The sequence below is a fragment of the Melanotaenia boesemani genome, chromosome 3 (assembly GCF_017639745.1).
Source record: "Melanotaenia boesemani isolate fMelBoe1 chromosome 3, fMelBoe1.pri, whole genome shotgun sequence".
NCBI lineage: Eukaryota > Metazoa > Chordata > Actinopteri > Atheriniformes > Melanotaeniidae > Melanotaenia > Melanotaenia boesemani.
This window is the reverse complement of record NC_055684.1, coordinates 33,570,577-33,589,981: the sequence shown is the minus strand read 5'-3', so window position 1 is coordinate 33,589,981 and position 19,405 is coordinate 33,570,577. Positions and strand designations below refer to the sequence as shown.

At 41.1% G+C, this 19,405-nt stretch overlaps 1 protein-coding gene across 1 annotated transcript in view; it reads left to right on the top strand.

Moving 5' to 3' along the window:
* Nucleotides 1–18,436, top strand: part of LOC121636979 (calmodulin-binding transcription activator 1-like) — a 53,889-nt gene extending 35,453 nt beyond the window's left edge. The window contains exons 8-22 of the mRNA XM_041980843.1: nt 665–2,541; nt 3,602–3,728; nt 4,375–4,509; nt 8,314–8,462; nt 10,158–10,342; nt 10,426–10,504; nt 10,588–10,855; nt 11,163–11,695; nt 11,961–12,103; nt 12,197–12,448; nt 12,622–12,721; nt 13,130–13,275; nt 13,356–13,427; nt 13,580–13,610; nt 14,111–18,436. Of these exons, the coding sequence (XP_041836777.1) occupies nt 665–2,541; nt 3,602–3,728; nt 4,375–4,509; nt 8,314–8,462; nt 10,158–10,342; nt 10,426–10,504; nt 10,588–10,855; nt 11,163–11,695; nt 11,961–12,103; nt 12,197–12,448; nt 12,622–12,721; nt 13,130–13,275; nt 13,356–13,427; nt 13,580–13,610; nt 14,111–14,143 (4,130 nt within the window). The 3' untranslated portion in view covers nt 14,144–18,436. The remainder of the gene's footprint in view (nt 1–664; nt 2,542–3,601; nt 3,729–4,374; nt 4,510–8,313; nt 8,463–10,157; nt 10,343–10,425; nt 10,505–10,587; nt 10,856–11,162; nt 11,696–11,960; nt 12,104–12,196; nt 12,449–12,621; nt 12,722–13,129; nt 13,276–13,355; nt 13,428–13,579; nt 13,611–14,110) is intronic.
* Nucleotides 18,437–19,405: the final 969 nt, after the last annotated feature.

Below are 19,405 nucleotides of genomic sequence, written 5' to 3'. Positions count from 1 at the left end.
GTGCCTGAAGTATCCAACATATATTATTCATGAATCAGAATCACAGAGTAGATAACTCCATAACACGCACAGACACACACACTTCTGTAATTTTGCCCCTCTTTTGATGTGGTCTGAAAGACTAAATAATGACTTCAGCCTAAAATTAAGTGGCCTGTTGACTAAGGTACTACTTGATTTCTCACTTTCACTCATCCTCACATGCTGATCTGTTTACACAGTTCTCTGTTTCTTAGCACTTTTGTTTGGATCACTGACTTTATCCCTCTTTTGTGACTGGGAAGAGAGGCCTTTGTGTTTATTTTCACAGAAAATAAATCTGTTAAATGTTAAAAATATGAATAAAAATACCTAGTTAATTTTTTTTAAAATGTTAGAAATTAGTCCTGCAAAACAACAACACTGTGCAATTGCTAAGTATGTATTTAATGTTTTAAATGTTTGGAGCATCTGTAGCAGCTCAATCTCAGTATTCATGAACTCATTTTGCTGCAGACTGTGAACACTTGAGGGTGCTATTACATGCTTTCAAATGTATGTGAAGTTACGCTATAATACTGGAAAAAATTAACCTGAGAAAAACAAAAGGGCATAGTAGTAATGTAATATGTAGTGTACATTAACCTATATGTCGCTTTCTTTGTTTTGATGTTTTTTCCATCAGGTGCTGGAAGCAGCCTGCATCAGAAATGTTCCAGTGTCAAGCAGCGCATCATCTCATCCAAGCAGGAGTCAGGTGCAGCAGCAGGAGGGGGAACAACAGTAGGCACCAGCGTAGCAGTGGGCCAGAGAGCTGAGGAAGCAGATGGCACAGAAGTCCAGAACAGTGATGTGTCAGAGGGCCAGACAGAGCCTGGTCCTGGTGGGGGCAGGAGCAGAGGAGGTGGAGGAGAAAGGAGGAATGGGCGGATAACCAAACCCTCCTTACTCCCACAAAGCAGCATGGAGGTGTCTTCCTCTACCTCCACCAACCAGGTGGAGGTGCCTGACACCACCCAGAGCTCCCCATTGTCAATTACCAGCGACATGGCTGACAGCCCTGCTCTTGCCATTGGAGCCAGCTTATCACAGAGTACCGCTGTGTTTATGTCTGAGGTCACCACACTGACTGGGGATTCAGTTTACTCCGCTGGCCACACCCACCTGCTGGCATCTACCCATGAGAGTACCACCACTGGCATTTTGTTAGCTGTTGCCCCTGACAACCAGAGGTTTGCATCGTTTTCTGGAGGAGTAGGATTAGGGGAAGGAGGAGAGTTGGTTCTGTCTAGCTCTTTGGACTCTGGGGGAGGAGTTAGTCTTCCTGAGACCACCATGACCTTTGACCCAGATTGCTTCCTTAACAATCCCAAGCAGGGCCAGACATACGGCGGAGGTGGAGGGAAGACTGAGGGATGTAATGGTGATGATAGTGGACTCCACCGTTCTTCTAATGGGTTTGTCTATAACCCAGCCCTCGTCAACAACATCAAGACAGAGGCTACACCACTAGAGCAGCCACTGACCACCCAGAGTAGCTATGTCGGAGAAGGAACTGGTCTCAGCCCCAGTACCACCCTGGAACAGATGGATTTCAGCGCTGTCATGTCATCATCCTGTGTCCCAAGTCTGACCCAGGCTGCACACCACTCTTCCCCGAGTCTTTTCCTCCAGGCCTCCCCTCAAACAAGCCAGCCCTCTCAGCTCCAGACCAATGGTACTAAATCTACCCAGGAATCTGGAGAGTCCCAGGCTTGCATAGGCCTGCCCCCAGTGCCAACAGACTCTCCAGTCACCAATGGAGACCCACATACACACCTCCACCAAGCCACCACAGACAAACAGGCCATGTGTGTGAGGAATGGACAAGCATCAGCAGTGGGCTCTTTTCCCCTAGCAACACAGGATTCTTCTGTGGACCAACCTGGCAACAGGGGGCATCAAGAAGTTGGAGCCTTAGATAAACCTATTGAAAATGGTGGAGAGTTACTACTCAAGACTGGGGATCCTCGTGAGACTTATACAAGTGTTGAGACCGAACATTACCTCCAGCCCACAGATGACACTGGAGGGGGAGAGGAGGGTGGTGGGGGTGGTGGTGGAGGAGGAGGGCGAGGACGAGAAAATGAAATTCTGTGTAATGGTGTAAGCTTGTCAGGGGGCAGCAATTCAGTGGTAGCCAGTCCTCAGTCTATAGCTGCAGGTGCAAACATGGAGGGGGCGCTCTATGGCTCCCCGATTCCTCAGCAAGGTGGAGGGGTATCAGCTACAACAGCTGGGACAGGAGCAGCTATCAGTCTGGAAGGATTTGAAGCTTCATTTGGAAGCCAGTTCTCTGATCTCATCAATGATTTCATCTCAGTTGAGGGGTCTGGGGGTGGGGTGGGGGCAGCGGTCTCTGGGGTACTAATGCCCCAGGAAGGGGCAGCAGGAGAGGAGCAGGGTACAGGAGCTGGCCACCTGCAGGGCTCTGAGGTGGAGCAGGGAGCTCTGGGACTGCTGCAGGAGACAGGGAGGCTGTTTGGTGTGACAGACTACTCCCCAGAGTGGTCTTATCCAGAGGTTAGTAAACCCAACTTGTTATTATTATTTATTCATTACTGTTCCCCACAGTAAAATTAATCCTTGCACCACATGATTGATGGCAGCTTGTGCTGATGTTAACTGTTGAAATCACACTTAGCACAGTTTGTACTGACAGCTTGGTTACAGTATGTGGTTGTTAAGCAGGCCAAATATTTCAAGCTCACCTGATTGGGTTTTAATGAAATTTCAATATTTTTCCAATCCCCTTGGGTGGCCCCATTAATTCACCCATGTACCACTTCTAATAGCTCAGAGAGCAGCTCTGTCACTGAATTATGGTGAAAAACAAGAGAACATTGCATCTTACGGCATCATTGTAAAAGACATTGTCACCTTGGGCTTGCGTTAATTATACTAGCACATACTAGAATTTTCATTATTACATGATTTTCAGACTTATATTAAAACAGGAAAAAGATATTTTTAAAATGAAATAAACAAATTAAAAGCACTTCGGAGTCTTTACTCACTCAGTGTTGTGTCCTATAACTTCATGACTTTTTCAGCTGTATGACACAATATATTCTTTGAGCATTATCATATTTTTGGCCACCCTGGAGGAAATTTATGGAAGTGTGATACAGACAGTTCTGACGTCTTTGTTCTGTTTGGCTGTAAGGAGCCACACAGCCTCTAGGGGTTGCTGATGCCCTTGTAGAGTCATAAATTTGTCATCTTCATAATAAAAGAAAAAAAGCTAGTGGTAAGTTTATAAATGGGACAACATATAACGCCAGTAGGTTTAGATTGTCATTACTAATATTTAAGACACATTGTTCCTGATGGATTTTTGGTTACAGATTGTATTTTGAAAGAAACTCATTTTCAAGTCATTCTGTGTTTAAACAGATACATATTTACATGCCAAAATACTAGCATAAACATCAACTTCACACACTTAAAGATAACAAAATTTCAGCTGTAACAGCAGAATACTGTAGTGTGACTGCAAAGACTGGTGTGATTCATAGACTCTTACCTCTCTTTGCTAGCTGTTATTAGCTATTAGACTAAGGTTTTTCTTCTTGTTCTGCAGGGGGGAGTGAAGGTGTTGATTACAGGTCCATGGTTGGAGTCGAGCAGTGAGTACAGCTGTCTCTTCGACCACATCAGTGTCCCTGCTGCCCTTATCCAGCCTGGGGTGCTGCGCTGCTACTGCCCAGGTAACACACGTGTATAAATAGACTCTCTACACTCACAGCTATAATTTAAACCTTATCCCAGTCATCGTCCCCTTTAATAAGTGGTTTTAAAGAAAAGTTTTTCTTTAAAAGTGAAGGAAAGTAAGTCTGGAGACGTTGTTCCTTTTATATGAGGCAATATGAGGATTGCAAAAAGAACATGTAAGGGACAGCAAAGGATACAGGAGTCCTATCCTAATTGATCTGGGGAGAACTGCAAGGCAGCTCTAGATAATCACAGTATACAGGGGGTGGCATGGCTCAGTAGGTAGAGTGGTCATCTTGTAGCCTGAGGGTTGCCGGTTTGATCCTCGGTCTGTCAAGCTCATGTCGAGGTGTCCCTGAGCAAGACACCGAACCCCAAATTGCTCCTGATGGGTTGTGGTTAGCACCTTACATGGCAGCTTCCGCCATCAGTGTGTGAATGTGTGTGTGTGAATGGATGAATGTGATGTATATTGTAAAGTGCTTTGGGTAAAAGTGGCATATAAATACAGAGCATTTATAATATTTGGTAGGATCATTTTCTAAAGTTATTCTTATCTACCTTTAATAAATTTGTGTTGCACACACCATCAACACACATCACCTGCCACCTGTTTACCTTCTTATACCTGTATTTTGCCAGCCCATGACACGGGACTGGTGATGCTGCAGGTGGCCATGGGTGGTGAGGTCATCTCCTCCTCTGTGGTGTTTGAATATAAGGCACGGGACCTTCCTGCCCTACCATCGTCTCAGCACGACTGGTTGTCCCTGGATGGTAAGAACAGTTATTTGTATTTTGAGCAGATTATAATGTTTGGTAACAATTGTCAAGAGCCCATTAAAGAAATGCACACCTCTTCATTTATCTGACTGTGTCATCTTCATAATTGAATTGGAACCTCTATCACTTTTTATTCAGTTGCTATGGTAATCTTAGGCCTTCCCTACTACTTTCACCACCAACTGCTTGCAGTTGCACTAATGGATGAACAACCACATGTGCTCCTTATTTGGCATGATCTGCTTTTTAGAGAAATACTACAGATTATGTTGCCAAATCAACAGATGACAATCCATATTTTTACATTATATAGTTTTCACTACCATTAGAACAGATTCAACGTTTGTTGGTTGTTTGTTTCTCAGTGACTGAGCCAAATGAATAAGAGGGAAGACAGCTAAATTACTACATCATAACATGCTTTATTAAGGAAATTCAGACTTTAGACCTTAAACCTTACCTTGTGTACTACACAATCTCACGTGATTGGTAAATATCACAGGCACAGTGTGCATGTGCTCTATTAGCTGATGCTTTGAATGAAATAAATAGGAACATTAATGTAAACATTACTGATGTTCCTAAAAAGGCTTTAATCTCATGCGTTACTCAGTAAGCAACTTAATCTAAAAGCAAATTTTACATTTGGTTGTAATTTCTTCATTGTGGGCCTGACAGAACTATTGTTGTGTGTTCAGCTGGATTTTTGTTTGTTTGTTTTAACTTCTTATGTCATGTTGATGGCTTCAGTTACGGATTTACTGGCCAGTATTTCATCATTGCTATTGATGTTTGTCCTAAGTGTGTTCTTTTTTCTTGCAAGCAACTTTTTTTATTCCTATTTTGACATTTTCTGCTGTTAAACTGATCTGGTGCCTGTTGTTCAAGATGTGTGAGCATATGCTAATATTTATGTTAGATTTCCTAAGACTACACATTTCTCATGGAACATATTCTGAGTTTGTATACTGGAAGAAAAAACGAATATGAGCATTGTAAATTGTTTTAGTATATTTATTATAAATATATTTAGTGTATATTTAGTTTAATTTACTATATTTTGTTAATTAAACTCACTAAAACATGTAAACAGGATAAATAAATTTCATTTCAGTCAGCTCTGTGGGGCTAGCTGCAAATATCTGCTCCGCTCCGGGGTCAGCTTCTGTGTGTAAATATATCTCCTGATGCAGCTGCAGCCTAGAAACGCATGGGTCTCATTGGCAAGGCTTGTCCTAGGTTGCTCTGTGTTCGCCCCCGTCTCTGCGTTGCGCAATGCGGCAATGCGGCGCTCAGTCACAGCAGGCTTGCTGCTTACTGGAATGAGGGACAAGGTTGTAAATGCACAGTGTCGCTCCACTTGACATTCAAAATGCTGGACACCAGTTACATATGCGCATAAACATGCGCATATTAGGCTTTGGGCGAGCATGGTTTATAGGCTCTGCCTGTTTTCGCTCAAATCGTTTGTGTGGCCTCAAAACTGCAACGGGTAAATAGAGAAAAACATGTGTTATTAAAAAAACAAAACGTCAGCACACATGCCATTGTCCCATTTTAGCTCGTGTGCAGTCTGTTGTGCCGATGACGACCAAACCTCCCGCAGCTCAAAGTGTGGCGGGCGGATTTGAAGCGCTGCTCCCCCTCACACACAACGTGGAGGAAGGCTGCTCTCTGCCCCCCCTTTCTCTCTCTCTCCCTCCCTCTGTTATTTGTGTTTTACCCGGCTGAAGTAGCGATCCTAGAGTCGCACGTCTCAAACTATCGGAGGTTGAGCAGAAGCGGGAACAAGAACAAAGAGCGCAGCAGATAAAGAGACGCGCTGTTTTGGGTTAGTAGTATATTTGTTTTTCAAACTGACGCTAACTTCTCAACGAGCTCAGTTACTGGAGTTAAGGTGTGTGCTGTTTGCACTGCTTACAGCTGTGTGAAGTTTTCTTTCTTTCTTTCTTTCTTTCTTTCTTTCTTTCTTTCTTTCTTTCTTTCTTTCTTTCTCGTGGTGGTGTAGATTGACAGGAATGTGATTGTTTAAATCCGTTACTGTGGAGCCTAAGCTTAGCTACATTTACATTCCCAGTCTGTCAGAAAATGTGCGGCAGGCTACATGTGGTGTGCAGCCAGTTTATCAGACAAAGAGACAGAAATGCTACAAGTCATCACGTTGTTTGCACGATGGATGATTGAACAGTAAAACTATGAAGAACCTTCTTTGGTGCAGACCTGATAATTAGCCTATGCATGTTGACCACTTCAGTTTCAGAACCACGAGGAGTGGACAGTTCCACGGAGCCCTCTGATAAAAATAGAAAAGGTCTTTGCTTGTCTGGAGGCCCAGATAATAACAACCAGAGAGAAAAAGAGACGCATGGAGCTGCATGATTACATGCAGTACACTGTTTTTAGAGTAGTCTGATTATTGAAAGCTTCCATCATGACCAAGGGTGTGTTTGAGTAATATGGTTGATTTAACAATATAGAGAATTATTTGTCTGTATGTGAGAAAAATGTAACATGTAACTTTGTGTATCAACTGGTTTCTTAGTTTTGAGGGAAGTTTTGTTAATGCGGCTGAATGTTCAGTGTGGAGATAGATAGATAGATAGATAGATAGATAGATAGATAGATAGATAGATAGATAGATAGATAGATAGATAGATATTAAAGAATAATTTCCCTTTATTTTTTTTATTTTTTTTTGGGGGGGGGGGGGGGGGGGGCGTTCAATTCAATTTAATATTCCGTGTCTTACTGATTAGCTAATTGTATTTGGAAATTGTAAACTCATTTTAAATTTGATAGGAGTAGCACACTCAAAAAATGACTAAAAATGGAGAAGAGCCATGTTTGCCATTGTCTTACATCATCTTCCTTTTAATTACATGTTTCAATAATTTAAAAACCCTAGATACTGATTGTTGTAGTTTTGCAAAAGGAATCTCAGTCTACTCAAAGCAAAATTAATATCTTGATATTCTCCATAACAATCAACACCACAGTTCACTCATATTCTAACAATAGTCTACATCTCTGCAAAGTTTTATGAAAACCAGCATGGCAGTTTTTGTGATCCTGCAGACAGACAGGCAGACTTAAGGTTTCCTAAGCAGTAATTAACCACAAAAATAACATCTGCACTATTCATGAAAAGTATAGCTTAAATAAGTTTAGAAATATAGGTGTGAGTGTGTTTATGCATCTGTATTTGTATAATGGCTTGTTGTACTTGGATTTATATTGAGCAAAGAAATGTGTGCCCCCACATGCTTTGCAACTAAAACATAAGCATATTTAGTTTTAGATTCAGCTGAGCTATGCAAGGTCAGGGTGCAAAAGGAGGAGCCTGAGCCTTTCTGCATCTTCCATGGCTCCACCCTCTCTGTTGAATCTGTGTGCTGCAGACACAAGAAAGAAAAAAAAATGAGTGAAATGAAAGAAGAGGAAAACAGAAAACTGAATCAGAGAGCAGCAGGTGGGATGACATAATATGCACTGCAGCAAAACTGCAGCAGCGGTGAATCAAGGGGTCACAATCACACAAAGCCAGGCCACAGAAATGAAAGTACTTATGCTTTTAAAATGTGCACCCATTCATATACAAACACACTGTATGTTTCTCAACTTCCCGATTTCACTCAGGAAATTTATTGATTTTCAGCTCTGATTTACACTCCAGCATTGAGCCTTCCAGATGAGCCTCTCTTTCTTAGCTTCTAATTAGGATTTCTGAAGCATGATGCTAATATACTATAATGTATTGAACAAGCAATCACTTTACTCTTTCCATCTGTATTTCTATAGATACCCAGTTCAGGATGTCCATCTTGGAGCGTTTGGAGCAGATGGAGCAGAGGATGGCTGAAATAACCAATCAGAACCCCAGCTCAGAAGCCATGGCAACCAAGGGTGGAGGAGTGGAGGGGGGAGGAGCTACTGATCAGCAGTCTCAAGTAAGGCTGTAATTCTGTTGGGGTGAATTTTCCACTACAGCTGGATTAAAGCATATGGAATGAACAACAGTGTCAAACACAAAGAAATAAGATAAGTCAACAAAAACAAGTCTTAACCTCTTGAACCCTAGGGTTTTGGGAGGTGTAGTTCGCCTAAATAGACCTTCCCAAATTAAATCAACAATAACTCTGTAATTTTCAGGTCAGTATACATAAGCTTGGTCTCAATGGATAGGTAAGACCATATGGAATATAAATCCAGTGTCAGAAGCATTGTGAATGTTCATATGCCTGTGCAAATTGTCATAAACCATAAAAATAAAACAAATATCCTCGCCTAATTTTTTTTTTTACACAGATGAAAACATCATGATAGAAATCATTCTGTGCATAAAGATACCACTGCATGCATTCAGCAACTCCTTGACTATAGCTGTACAAAGTTTCATGAGAATAGAACAAAGCTCATAGCTTTTATGCAGGTTTTAGTGTGGATAGTACCAGGTGGACTTTCCATTTGGCCACTTGGATACGCAAACTGTGCCAAATTATGCTGTGTCTGTATTTCCTCCAGAGCTTCCAACACGATGTATTTGTTTTTTTGTAATTTCTTGGACATGTTTATGGCTTTTATCCTTCGTTCTAAATGGATAAAAAAGTCAAAATGAAGCAAAGAAATGAACGCTGTTCGATGTTCGATCTTTCCAGTGCGCCCACGTGCGTAACTGCAGCAAAATGGCAATGATGCTCATTTGCTTACGCGCAAGCATTTATACCTGACAGATAATGTCTCGTTCAAGTGTAACATATCGTTTGAAAGCTTGTAAGATGTAGAATTTGACCAAACTTTATTTACACTGCCAAGACCCACAACAAGACAACAAAATGGCTGTGAATGGGAGCATATGACATCTTAGCCCATGACGCAGTTTCATGATTATGGATTACTACTTTGTGAATTTTGGTCGAAGAACAGTGTGGATAGACTGAAAATGACCACAAAAAGGTACGGAAATAAAAAATATCGCTGTTTGTGAGAATAGCTTTGGGATTTAGTGCTTTATTTGGTGCTAAACATGCTATCTAATAAGGCTTGCTGTGATATGCGAAGGGTAGCTTTGTGTTTGTTTTGAGACTGACGTGAGGTGCTTGGCGAATATCTTTTTATGCTTGATATCATACGAAAGTGCAGCTTTTCTAGTTTTATTTGATACCAAATATGTTGGGGTGGAGTGAACGGATCACGCGTTGTGTTGAATTTTGTTTCGGGTGTTACTCGTTATGGTGGCGCTGTTGTTTGTGGCATATGTTTTTTTAAAGTTGTTATTAAACAAATACTTTGTTGACTAAATGCACTTGGAGATTTGATTTAGTGGCATTAGGTATTCTTCTTTGAGACACATTATAAATAAAATATCCTTACATCACTAAAGTAACTTTTTTACACACATGAACTTGTGTTTACACCTGTTGGACCCACAGGTAGGTCCGTCGGGCTTAAGGCTTTAAAGGTGAGTTTAAGTCATTTGGACTAAAGCAAAAGATTGAACAATAGTAGTTGTACTCAAAAGAGAGTCACTTTAAAAAAAGAAAAACCTCACTATGGAATTAAAAAATGCAAATAAACAAAACCTCTGAAAAAGATATATTCTAGGATTTACACAATTTGTTCTTTTCTTTTTTACAATCTTCTAGCTCTCTCCTGATCAGGGTACATTTGAGGGTCGTGTTGTGGTGGTGTGTGAGAAGATGATGTCTCAGCCCTGCTGGGCTTCTTCGAACCAGCTTGTCCATAGCAAGAACTCAAGAGGAATGACCTTGTTGCATCTGGCTGCAGCTCAGGGCTATGCAGGGCTCATCCAGACACTCATTCGCTGGCGGTGAGTAATGCAGAAATCCGACATACCATTGTGACGACACGAACTGAGCCAGTAAGTTTCACGTTTCTTGTATTGCTCTGTAGCACAAAGCATGCTGACAGTATTGACCTTGAGCTGGAAGTTGATCCTCTCAACGTTGACCACTTCTCCTGTACGCCATTGGTGAGTAATCAATACTTTAATATGATTGTGTGTTTCTGTCTGATGTTGAATGTGGGACATTTATTTTCTCTTGTCCTCCACAGATGTGGGCATGTGCTCTGGGGCATACAGAGGCAGCGTTGGTGCTCTATCAGTGGGACCCAAGAGCTCTAGCCATTCCTGATTCACTGGGACGTCTACCGCTGAACATTGCCCGATCCCGGGGCCACACTCGACTGGCTGAGCTCTTGGAGCAGCTGCAACATAGTCCTCAAACTCAGGGCCAACCTGCAGACACTTGGATGGACAGATGGAGAGGAGGGTCACAGACCAGTGGAATAAGCAAAAGCCCCAGCCCCAATTCAAACTCAGGTGCAAAAGCATGCTGCATAAAGGGAAAATGTTAAATGTTAAAAATGTCCTCATATTAAAGGTCCATTTTACCCAAAATACAAAAACAAATTTCCTATTAACCCTCAGTGCTGTCAATTATGCTGATGGCTTCAACTTTGCATATAATGTAAGCATGTAACTACGGATGTGTATTGATTTTCAAAGTGATGGTTAGCGAATAGTTTGCACAAAGCTTGTGAGACCACTAATAGGTATTTCTAGGTATAGTTAGAGAATGTACGTAGGCAAATCCATGATTCAAGACATTACATATTTGCCTCTCTAGAGCTGAAGAGAACCAGAGCAGAGACCCAACCAGACAAGCAGAACCAGAGCTGGAGCCAAAATGGACACAGACACCCACAGGGAAACCAAGGCGAGCAAGGAGGTGCACCCCCAGCAAAGAGACTCAAACCCAGCCCAGAGGGCCAGGAACAGCTTGCTAATTCAACCCCTGGCACCCTCCCCGTCAAGTCACCCCTTTGCTCTCCTCTGAGTACTAATCCTCAACATCCTCTCCTCCCCCAGACCTCACAAACTCAGTCCTCTAACCTTGGCTATGAGAATGCACCTCTTGCCAGCTCCAGCCCTAGCCCACCTCAACTCCCCAGTGCCCCATTCTCCCACCTGCAGGCCAGGATGGGGGGTTCTGGAAGGGGCACCAGGTGGAGTCTGAGACAGGCTCTTGGGCAACGTAGCCTAGCCAGGAGGATTCTTGGAAAAGAACGATTGGCTGTTCATCTGCGCCAGAGAGTTCTGTGTGACAGGGGAGAGGAGACAGAGCTGCTGACCTATCAGGATAACACAGAGGACTTACAGGTATAAAAAACAGTTTTAATGTTGTTCTTTTAAAGGGAACACTTTTTTTGTGACATGAATTAATTATGATTGATGTGAGGATTGGCACAATTCAGAATCTTGAAGAAAATTAAATGAAGAGAAACACTGGTTTTAACTTGCCCACCCATATGCACTACAATGGAAGCAGCCATTTGTTTATGTATTTTAAACAGGGTAAAGATAGTTTTGAAGTTTAAGGGGTTTAATGAATATTTAATAAATGTCTGCTGTGCACATGTTGCAGGTGGACATAATGCTAGCTGATCATATCATGGATACTTCAGCTGGTAGGCTTAAGCAGGCTATGGACACTGAAACAGATACTGGGAAGGTGGGGATCAGCAGTGATGTAAGGTTACTGTCTGGTTACCTTGATGAGGTGGAAAGGTGAGTCAAAGCATCTAAATATCACTGTAGTCTTTTATTTCATTTATTAAATACCCCCAATCCTATCACTTGCTTTGTTTTCCAATTCTCCAGGTTCTTAAAATCAAAGCCTCAGACTCCTAGCCCCAAACCAAATGCACTCTCAGGGCTGGAGGAACAGCAGAGTCCTCATGCTAACCAAGCCCCATCCTCCCCCTTTAAGTGGAGCTCCTTCCTCTGTGCAGCTATGAAAGGAGAGAGGTTAAAAACAAACTCCTCCTGTCTAGCCATGACTGAGGCAGAGCAACGAGAGCTATATGAAACCATCAGGCATGTTCTGCATTCCCTCAGAAAAAAACAAGGCAAGTATGACTCAAATCCTTAAAAATGAAACACTACATGCTTTAGGTATGCATTCTGTCTCACTGCTGAGCCTGATTCCAGCAGTGATTCATTCTATCTTACAGTCGCTCTTGTGCACAATCCACAGTTAGCTGAAAAGTCTCATTATGATGGCAACCATTTTATTTGTAAACTAGTCTGACAAGCTGCTACTGTCATTTTTACCAGGGTCCCATTCAGGAGCAACACAAAAAGATTGCAACAGTGATTCAACGCTGCTATAAACGATACAAGCAGGTAAGATCAACAGGTCAAATCCACTCACTGCCTCTCATGTAGACACCTTACAGATCTGCAGTAAATTTGTTTTTTTCAGAAAGAACAGGATTTAATTACATTATTAAAAATGACATAAAGGAGACAAATTTTCTTTTTTCTTAAGTTACAATCTATAATGTGAATAGCTAGTTGATTTAATTTTAAATATAAGTATAGCTTGCACATATCAGTGAGACCATTTGTGTGTTAGTGTGTGTGTGGTAAAGAAACTACATAAGTGTATTGATGAGGAAATACTAAATAAATGTCTTTGTAAGTAATGAAGTGCTCAACAAGGCTAGAAAGTACTATACATATGTTTTTTCCTTGTTATAGTAATGTCTTTTGTCATCTAATAATTCAGAATGCTGCTGTCTTTTCTCTCAGTATGCACTTTATAAGAGGATGACCTTAGCAGCCATCCTGATCCAGAGTCGTTTCCGAAGTTTCCACGAACAGAGGAAGTTCCAGCAGAGTCGTAGGGCAGCGGTCCTCATCCAGCAATACTACCGCTCCTACAGGCACTCCCTCAGGTACTTCACACACCTGAGAAGACATACATCGGCATTACATATGTCATACAAATGTCTTACACCCACATCTTTGCTTACAGCAGCCTCCTAACTAAAAAACAGAATCAGGCTGCTCGCAAGATCCTGAGGTTCCTGCTCCGCTGCCGCCACAGGTGAGGCCTCTAACACACCCTCAATCCCATCTACGCACACAACAAAGGCACACACTTATACTTATAACACACTCACACTTAGAGCCCACTAACACACCCACACACACTACAGTGGTGCTAATAGTTGATGTTGTTTTGCTGTTCCTGTGAAGCCCCTTGATGGACCATAGGCCTCTGAAACAGGTGAGCCCTCTCTTGCTCCCTCTCTCCCGAGGGCTAATGCCTGTTTGCATGTCAGTGGAGGGAGGGGGAGAGGAGGTCCTGGATTATCATCCTTCCCTCCTGCTCTCTCGCTCTCTTCTTCCCTCCCTGTCTCTCTTTGAGGACTGCCGAGTGATATCAGTGCATGACTGACAGACACAGGTGAAATTCCTGGGGGCATGATCTGATTGAGAGACTTTGATTGTTGCTTGGCCTGCCATTCTTTTTTTTTATATGTCTTGATGGGTAGGGAAAATAACAGGATGGTGTGTGTGTGTGTGTGTGTGCGTGTGCGTGCGTGCGTGCACGTGTGTGTGTGTGTGTGCGCTGGATGGGGATTTGTTAAATAACTTTTCCCTTTTGCACCGGGTATGGCCTTTGGGTGTAAAAATGGAAAAAGCTCAAAGACATGCAATAATATGCATAATCACTCGTGGACTTCTCTCTGGTTTTGTCTCTAATGTATGCTTTGTTTTCGTCAGGGCCAGAGAGCAGAGAAAGGCCAGGGGTCCTGAGAGCCCACCGCCAGGCCCCGCACACAGCACCCTCAGCCTGTGAGCAATCTACAAACCCTCCCCCTTCCATCTTCTCCTCGCCTCCACTCTCCCCAAACTTTCTCTCTTTCCCATTTCCCAAGTATCTGTTCCTGCCCTCTTCTTTCCTCCTCCTCCTCCTCCTCCTATCTCTCTCACCCTCCCTGCCCTCTTATCTCAAGAGGGGGAAAAAACTCTTCCCAGACAGACTGAGGACAGGATAGGTGTCCATCATGGCAGCTCAGACAGACAGACTGCTGGGCAGAGCCCAGGGACCTGGCTCTGTCCACAGCACTGATCCTCCTCCACAGTTTCACTGGGAGGCCATCACATTAACCTCATGGCATTCTTTGCACTCTTCATGGGTATGTTTCTTTGCAAGAGCAAGTCGACGAGTCAGTGGAGAGAATGAAAGGAAGCGCCTGATGACAACACCCTGCTGTTCGAAGCAGCAGCTGGATGTGCTGAAAGGCTCTAGAGAAGAACAGCTGGCTCAAAAGAAATGTTACTTTGACTTGCAGAAAATAAGCAAAACTTATTGTGTTTTGTATCCAAGCAGAAATCCATGAAAGAATAAGAAAACATAAACCAAAAAACTCACTTCTATGTTGCATTTGCATGCAAGGTTTTTTCGCTTATTCCTCCTCTCCATCATTCTGCAGAGCTACAGTGGCAAATCATTCTGCTGATTAAGTATTTCACGAAATCATGACTCACAGGCTTACAAACCTGCTAAACAGTCACCCAATCAAAAGGGGAGGAACTGCACTTGAATGTAAGAGGGGCATTGTTAGATAAGGGGAAGTGGTCTGAACAACGATGTCTTAATTTGTTACATGGACTTTGTATGGAGTCGTTCTTAGAGGCAGCATTTTGCTTGCCTGTGGTGTGTCCGTGTTTGTTCAATTCAATGCATGTGTTTGAGCTATGAGCTCCTGCATGCTTGCCAAACTGCTTTAGTGTTGTTTCTTTTGTATTTCTATGTGTAACTGTGTCTCACTTATGTCTTCATCAACTTATCCTTGCCCTGTGTAATGTGAACTGTGTAAGGACAAATGACTTATTTTGGGTGCTTTTTTTAAATTCATTTATTTAAGGGTCTAAATATTTCTTTTGACTGGCTCAAGAGCGGTTTAGCTTGAGACAAGTTTTGCCCCCGTGTGATAAACTATGACATGTTCCAATGGTTAAATGTCTCTGTTAGTTTGTTCTGCGTAAACCTCTAAATCCTAACTGTGGTTTTGAGGAGAGAGTCACATACCATTGCCTTGACTTCTTCTTGACTCTGAGAGGTCTCTATGCTTGCTCTGTACAGGACATGGGTCCTAAACCTGCCCCTATATAGGGCATTGGTCCCCATAGTAGCCCATATGGGCGATCAAATCCGTATTTTGGACTATTGCATATTTCTGTATATAAACTGACGAGGTAAAGGGATACGAGGACCCTGTAACTTTTTCATAAGAGGACTGTATTTAAGATTATAAATTATTTTACTCCCATAATGAGAACTTTAGACAGAAACCTGGGTACACAGGACGGCTGTATTGCTTGTAAATAATGTAGATACAAACGGAGTAATGTGCATGAGATTTAAGACAAAGAAACAGCAAAAAGATCATGTTAGTGGCTATGGACTGTGAGAGGATTTTAACTTCTTCACTTTAAGAGTATCCAATATAAGTGTTACTGAAAAGAACATTTTGTTAAAGCATGCAACTGAAAAATCTAATGTTAGAATTATAAGTGGGAAAACAAAGTTAGCTGAAACCGATCTTTCCGACAAAACATTTACACTTTGTGCTTTTGTTTCTTGGCTAGCAAAAATTAAACCCTTTTTGCCAGTAGTGCCAATTATTATGAATGCTATTTTGCCTAACAATACAGTATGTTATGTTGGGAAACCATTACCCAGAAGATAACAGTTAGATTCACAGAGGCAGCACGCACAGACGATAAACAGTAGAAAAGATCTAGTAGTAGCTCAGCCGTAGACCTGCAAGTTCTGAAGTTTGTCCAAGGCAGACTTACTCAACGATGATGATGCTGATGATGCAAGTATGAAAATGATGCTGAGGGTGGTGTTGACTATGGTTTTCAAATGTGAATGCAATGACTGATCACCCAAAATGGAAGAGGGTGCTACATTCTTTACAATGTGGTTATGCTTCAGCAACATACAAGTTTTTTATCAAGACCATCAATCCTACCCACCGTAGGATCCAGCCTGGCCTCCAGTCAAAGCTTCCCATCCTTTAGCAGAATGTCTCCCACATTAAACATTTCATTTGATTGGTTTTCCTCTTTCTCCTCATTGTCACTGCCATAATTATATGACATGTATATTAGACTTCTGGAAAGCTCTGTTTAGAAAGTGCCTGCACAACAACAGAAAACTGATATCAGGAAATATCTATTGTATGTCCTCCAAAGGGTTCCCAGTTACCTCTTTATTTTCCCAAATTGTGTGTTAAAAATTTACTTGATGGTGTTAAAACTTGATCTGAATTTAAGCTAGAAGCTCTAATTTGTCTAGTATGAATGGCGTGATTGATGCTACATGTTGCTTTGGAACAAACAGAAATGACAGTATCACTGTACGCCCCTATGTTTGTGTGCATTTTTGCAGTATCATGGGAAGAAAACCATTAAATACTGCTTCTGTGCATGAGAGGAACTATTACAAGTTGTGTCACAGTTGGGAGGATGTTGTGTTTTCCTCCCTCACGTTTTCTTTTTACCCCCAGAAGCTAATTTAGCAGCAAACGCATAACTAGTTTTTAGCAGACTGAATAACTTTCACAAACACTTTATTTCTTTATCTCTGTCTGTCTCTCATGTTCTCAAACTGATGTGATCATACATGTGAACACATGCATACACTGTCGAACACAAATGTACACATTCTAGCTTACACACACAAACACAAATGGCTAAACTTTTTCTCTCGTGTGCTTATATCTTTGGGAACAATTAAATTTCTCCCTTAGATTTTACTCAGGGTTGAAGAACAGGGAGATGCTATGTGGAGTGTAATGACTGCTGGCACAAAGGTGTACCACAACTGGTGACTGTGTACATTTGGGTGTGGATATGTGTGTGTGCATAGCTAGGGATATTCCAGTTGTCCATTCATTCTTACCAACAAATTACAATCTACTGTAGCACGCTCTTTCTAGACTTATTTAATGAGCCAACTAATCTTAGTCTTGGATGAATTTTTCTACAAGAAAAATAACCCTCTGAACCCCTTATTTTATAGATTTTTGCTTGAATATAAATTAAATTAAAATAAGTAATAAGAAAATATATTTATACAATTGCTCTTGTCTTGAATACACAAAATTCTTAATATGGGCAATTTTTAAAATCATGCAAAAATAGCTAACAGATCTCCATCATCTTGAAAAACTTGAAATGATTAAAATATAGACTGAAAGAATGTGTCCACTATGTTTTCTGAATACTCATCATACCGAGAGACAGCCATGGTTAGGACAGAGTCGTCAAAAACATTTACACAATACCACTTAAACTGCCCCTCCTCTCACATCAGCACAACTAAAAACATTTAGTTGAACTCTTTTACATATCATATACACACAGGCACATAAATTAAATGTTTGGACTTATCAACTCACACAATACGCACAGACTACCAACACATACTGCAGAAAATCGATCAATATGTTCATGTTTTGGAGAAGAGGATGACTGTAAAATAAAAGAGTATGTAGTGTAGAAAAGGTCAAATAAAAAAGAAAAAAGAAATGATTCCATATTAGACAGCTGACATGTGCAGAGATGGACTGCTCTCATAAGTCCGCCTAGACATGAATGGTATAACCTTTCAGGCCTTGTTTCAAGAGGGCGTGGCCAAACACCACATTGCATGCTAGAATGGTAGACCCTTTTAGATACTCTATGGCTAGACCTCTCCTTGCCTTCCTCCTCTTTCACCCTGTCTTCCCTTTCTCTCTCATTTCCTGCTGTACTCCCACCCTGCCTGCTGTTGTGTTCTCCATGCCTATCTCAGTCTCCCATTTCTCCTTTTTTTGTGGCCTAGTTTTACTTTTTTGTTCCTTTGTTTTGTTTTACAAACATGCATGCACAAGCATCACTAACTTGTTGATGTTTTTAAAAGAATATTTTGTTGCTGAGGCCATGCAAAGTGTTTTCAATATTGCCCTTATATGTGGAATATGTCTTCTGAATGCTTTACATAATTTCTGCTGTAAAATGAAATCAGAATAAAGAGAAAATTTGCACTTTAAATTATTTTCTGCCTGATGATTATGGCTTTCTGGGTTCTTAATGAGAACTTTGCAGTACCTGCTTGAGGCCTACATGCTTTGTGTGACAGTCTGGGCTGCACTGCATTTGTATATCCCAAAAGAACACAATTTCCCATAACTGCATTTGTGAAAATCACTTATAAAAACTTGCGTGATGAGTACAATTGTTGCATTTTTCAATACCGCAAAGATTTTTTTTCTGTCCAGATGGCTGCGCACAAAATAGACTATAGTAGGTTGGGAATTCAGTTTGTGTTAAAAATATTAATAAAAAGCTTTAATTAAGAAATACATTGGGGACATTATATAAGAAAAAGATCAATAACCATTAACTACAACATGTACAATGCTGGAATTTTGCTGCTGACATGCATGTTGTTTAGGATAAAATTTTCTGCTGAATTACTGAAAATAAATATAAAGCTATGTCCTCATTGAAAGTAAGATTAAAAACAATTTCTCTCCTTTTATAATATCACTATTTATTTTTACCACTTGTACCTGAGTTTTAAGCTAGCAGAACCCCTGAAGTGGGTTGGGATAGTTTCTATATATCAGTTTTCACGAGCAGCTAAATAAGGGTGCTAACAGTAAGCAGTCAGTAAACAGTCAGAAAACAGTGAACAATCCTTTAGGGTGTGTTCCTTTAAATCAGATATCTATTAACCACATATAAATGTTGTAACACAAATAAAAGTAGAGAAAGTACAACCCCAATTAAAAAAGTAGGGATGTTGTGCTAATGTAAATTAAAATGGAATGCCGTTATTTGCAAGTGTCATAAACCCATATTTTATTCCCAATGGAACACTACATATCAGAAGGTAAACAAAGAAATTTTACCATTTCATGGAAAATATTAGCTTTTAAAAATTGATGATAGCAACAAATTTTAAAAGAAGCTGAAACAGGTTAATTTTACTTTTGTGTAGCATCGTATCTTCTTTGT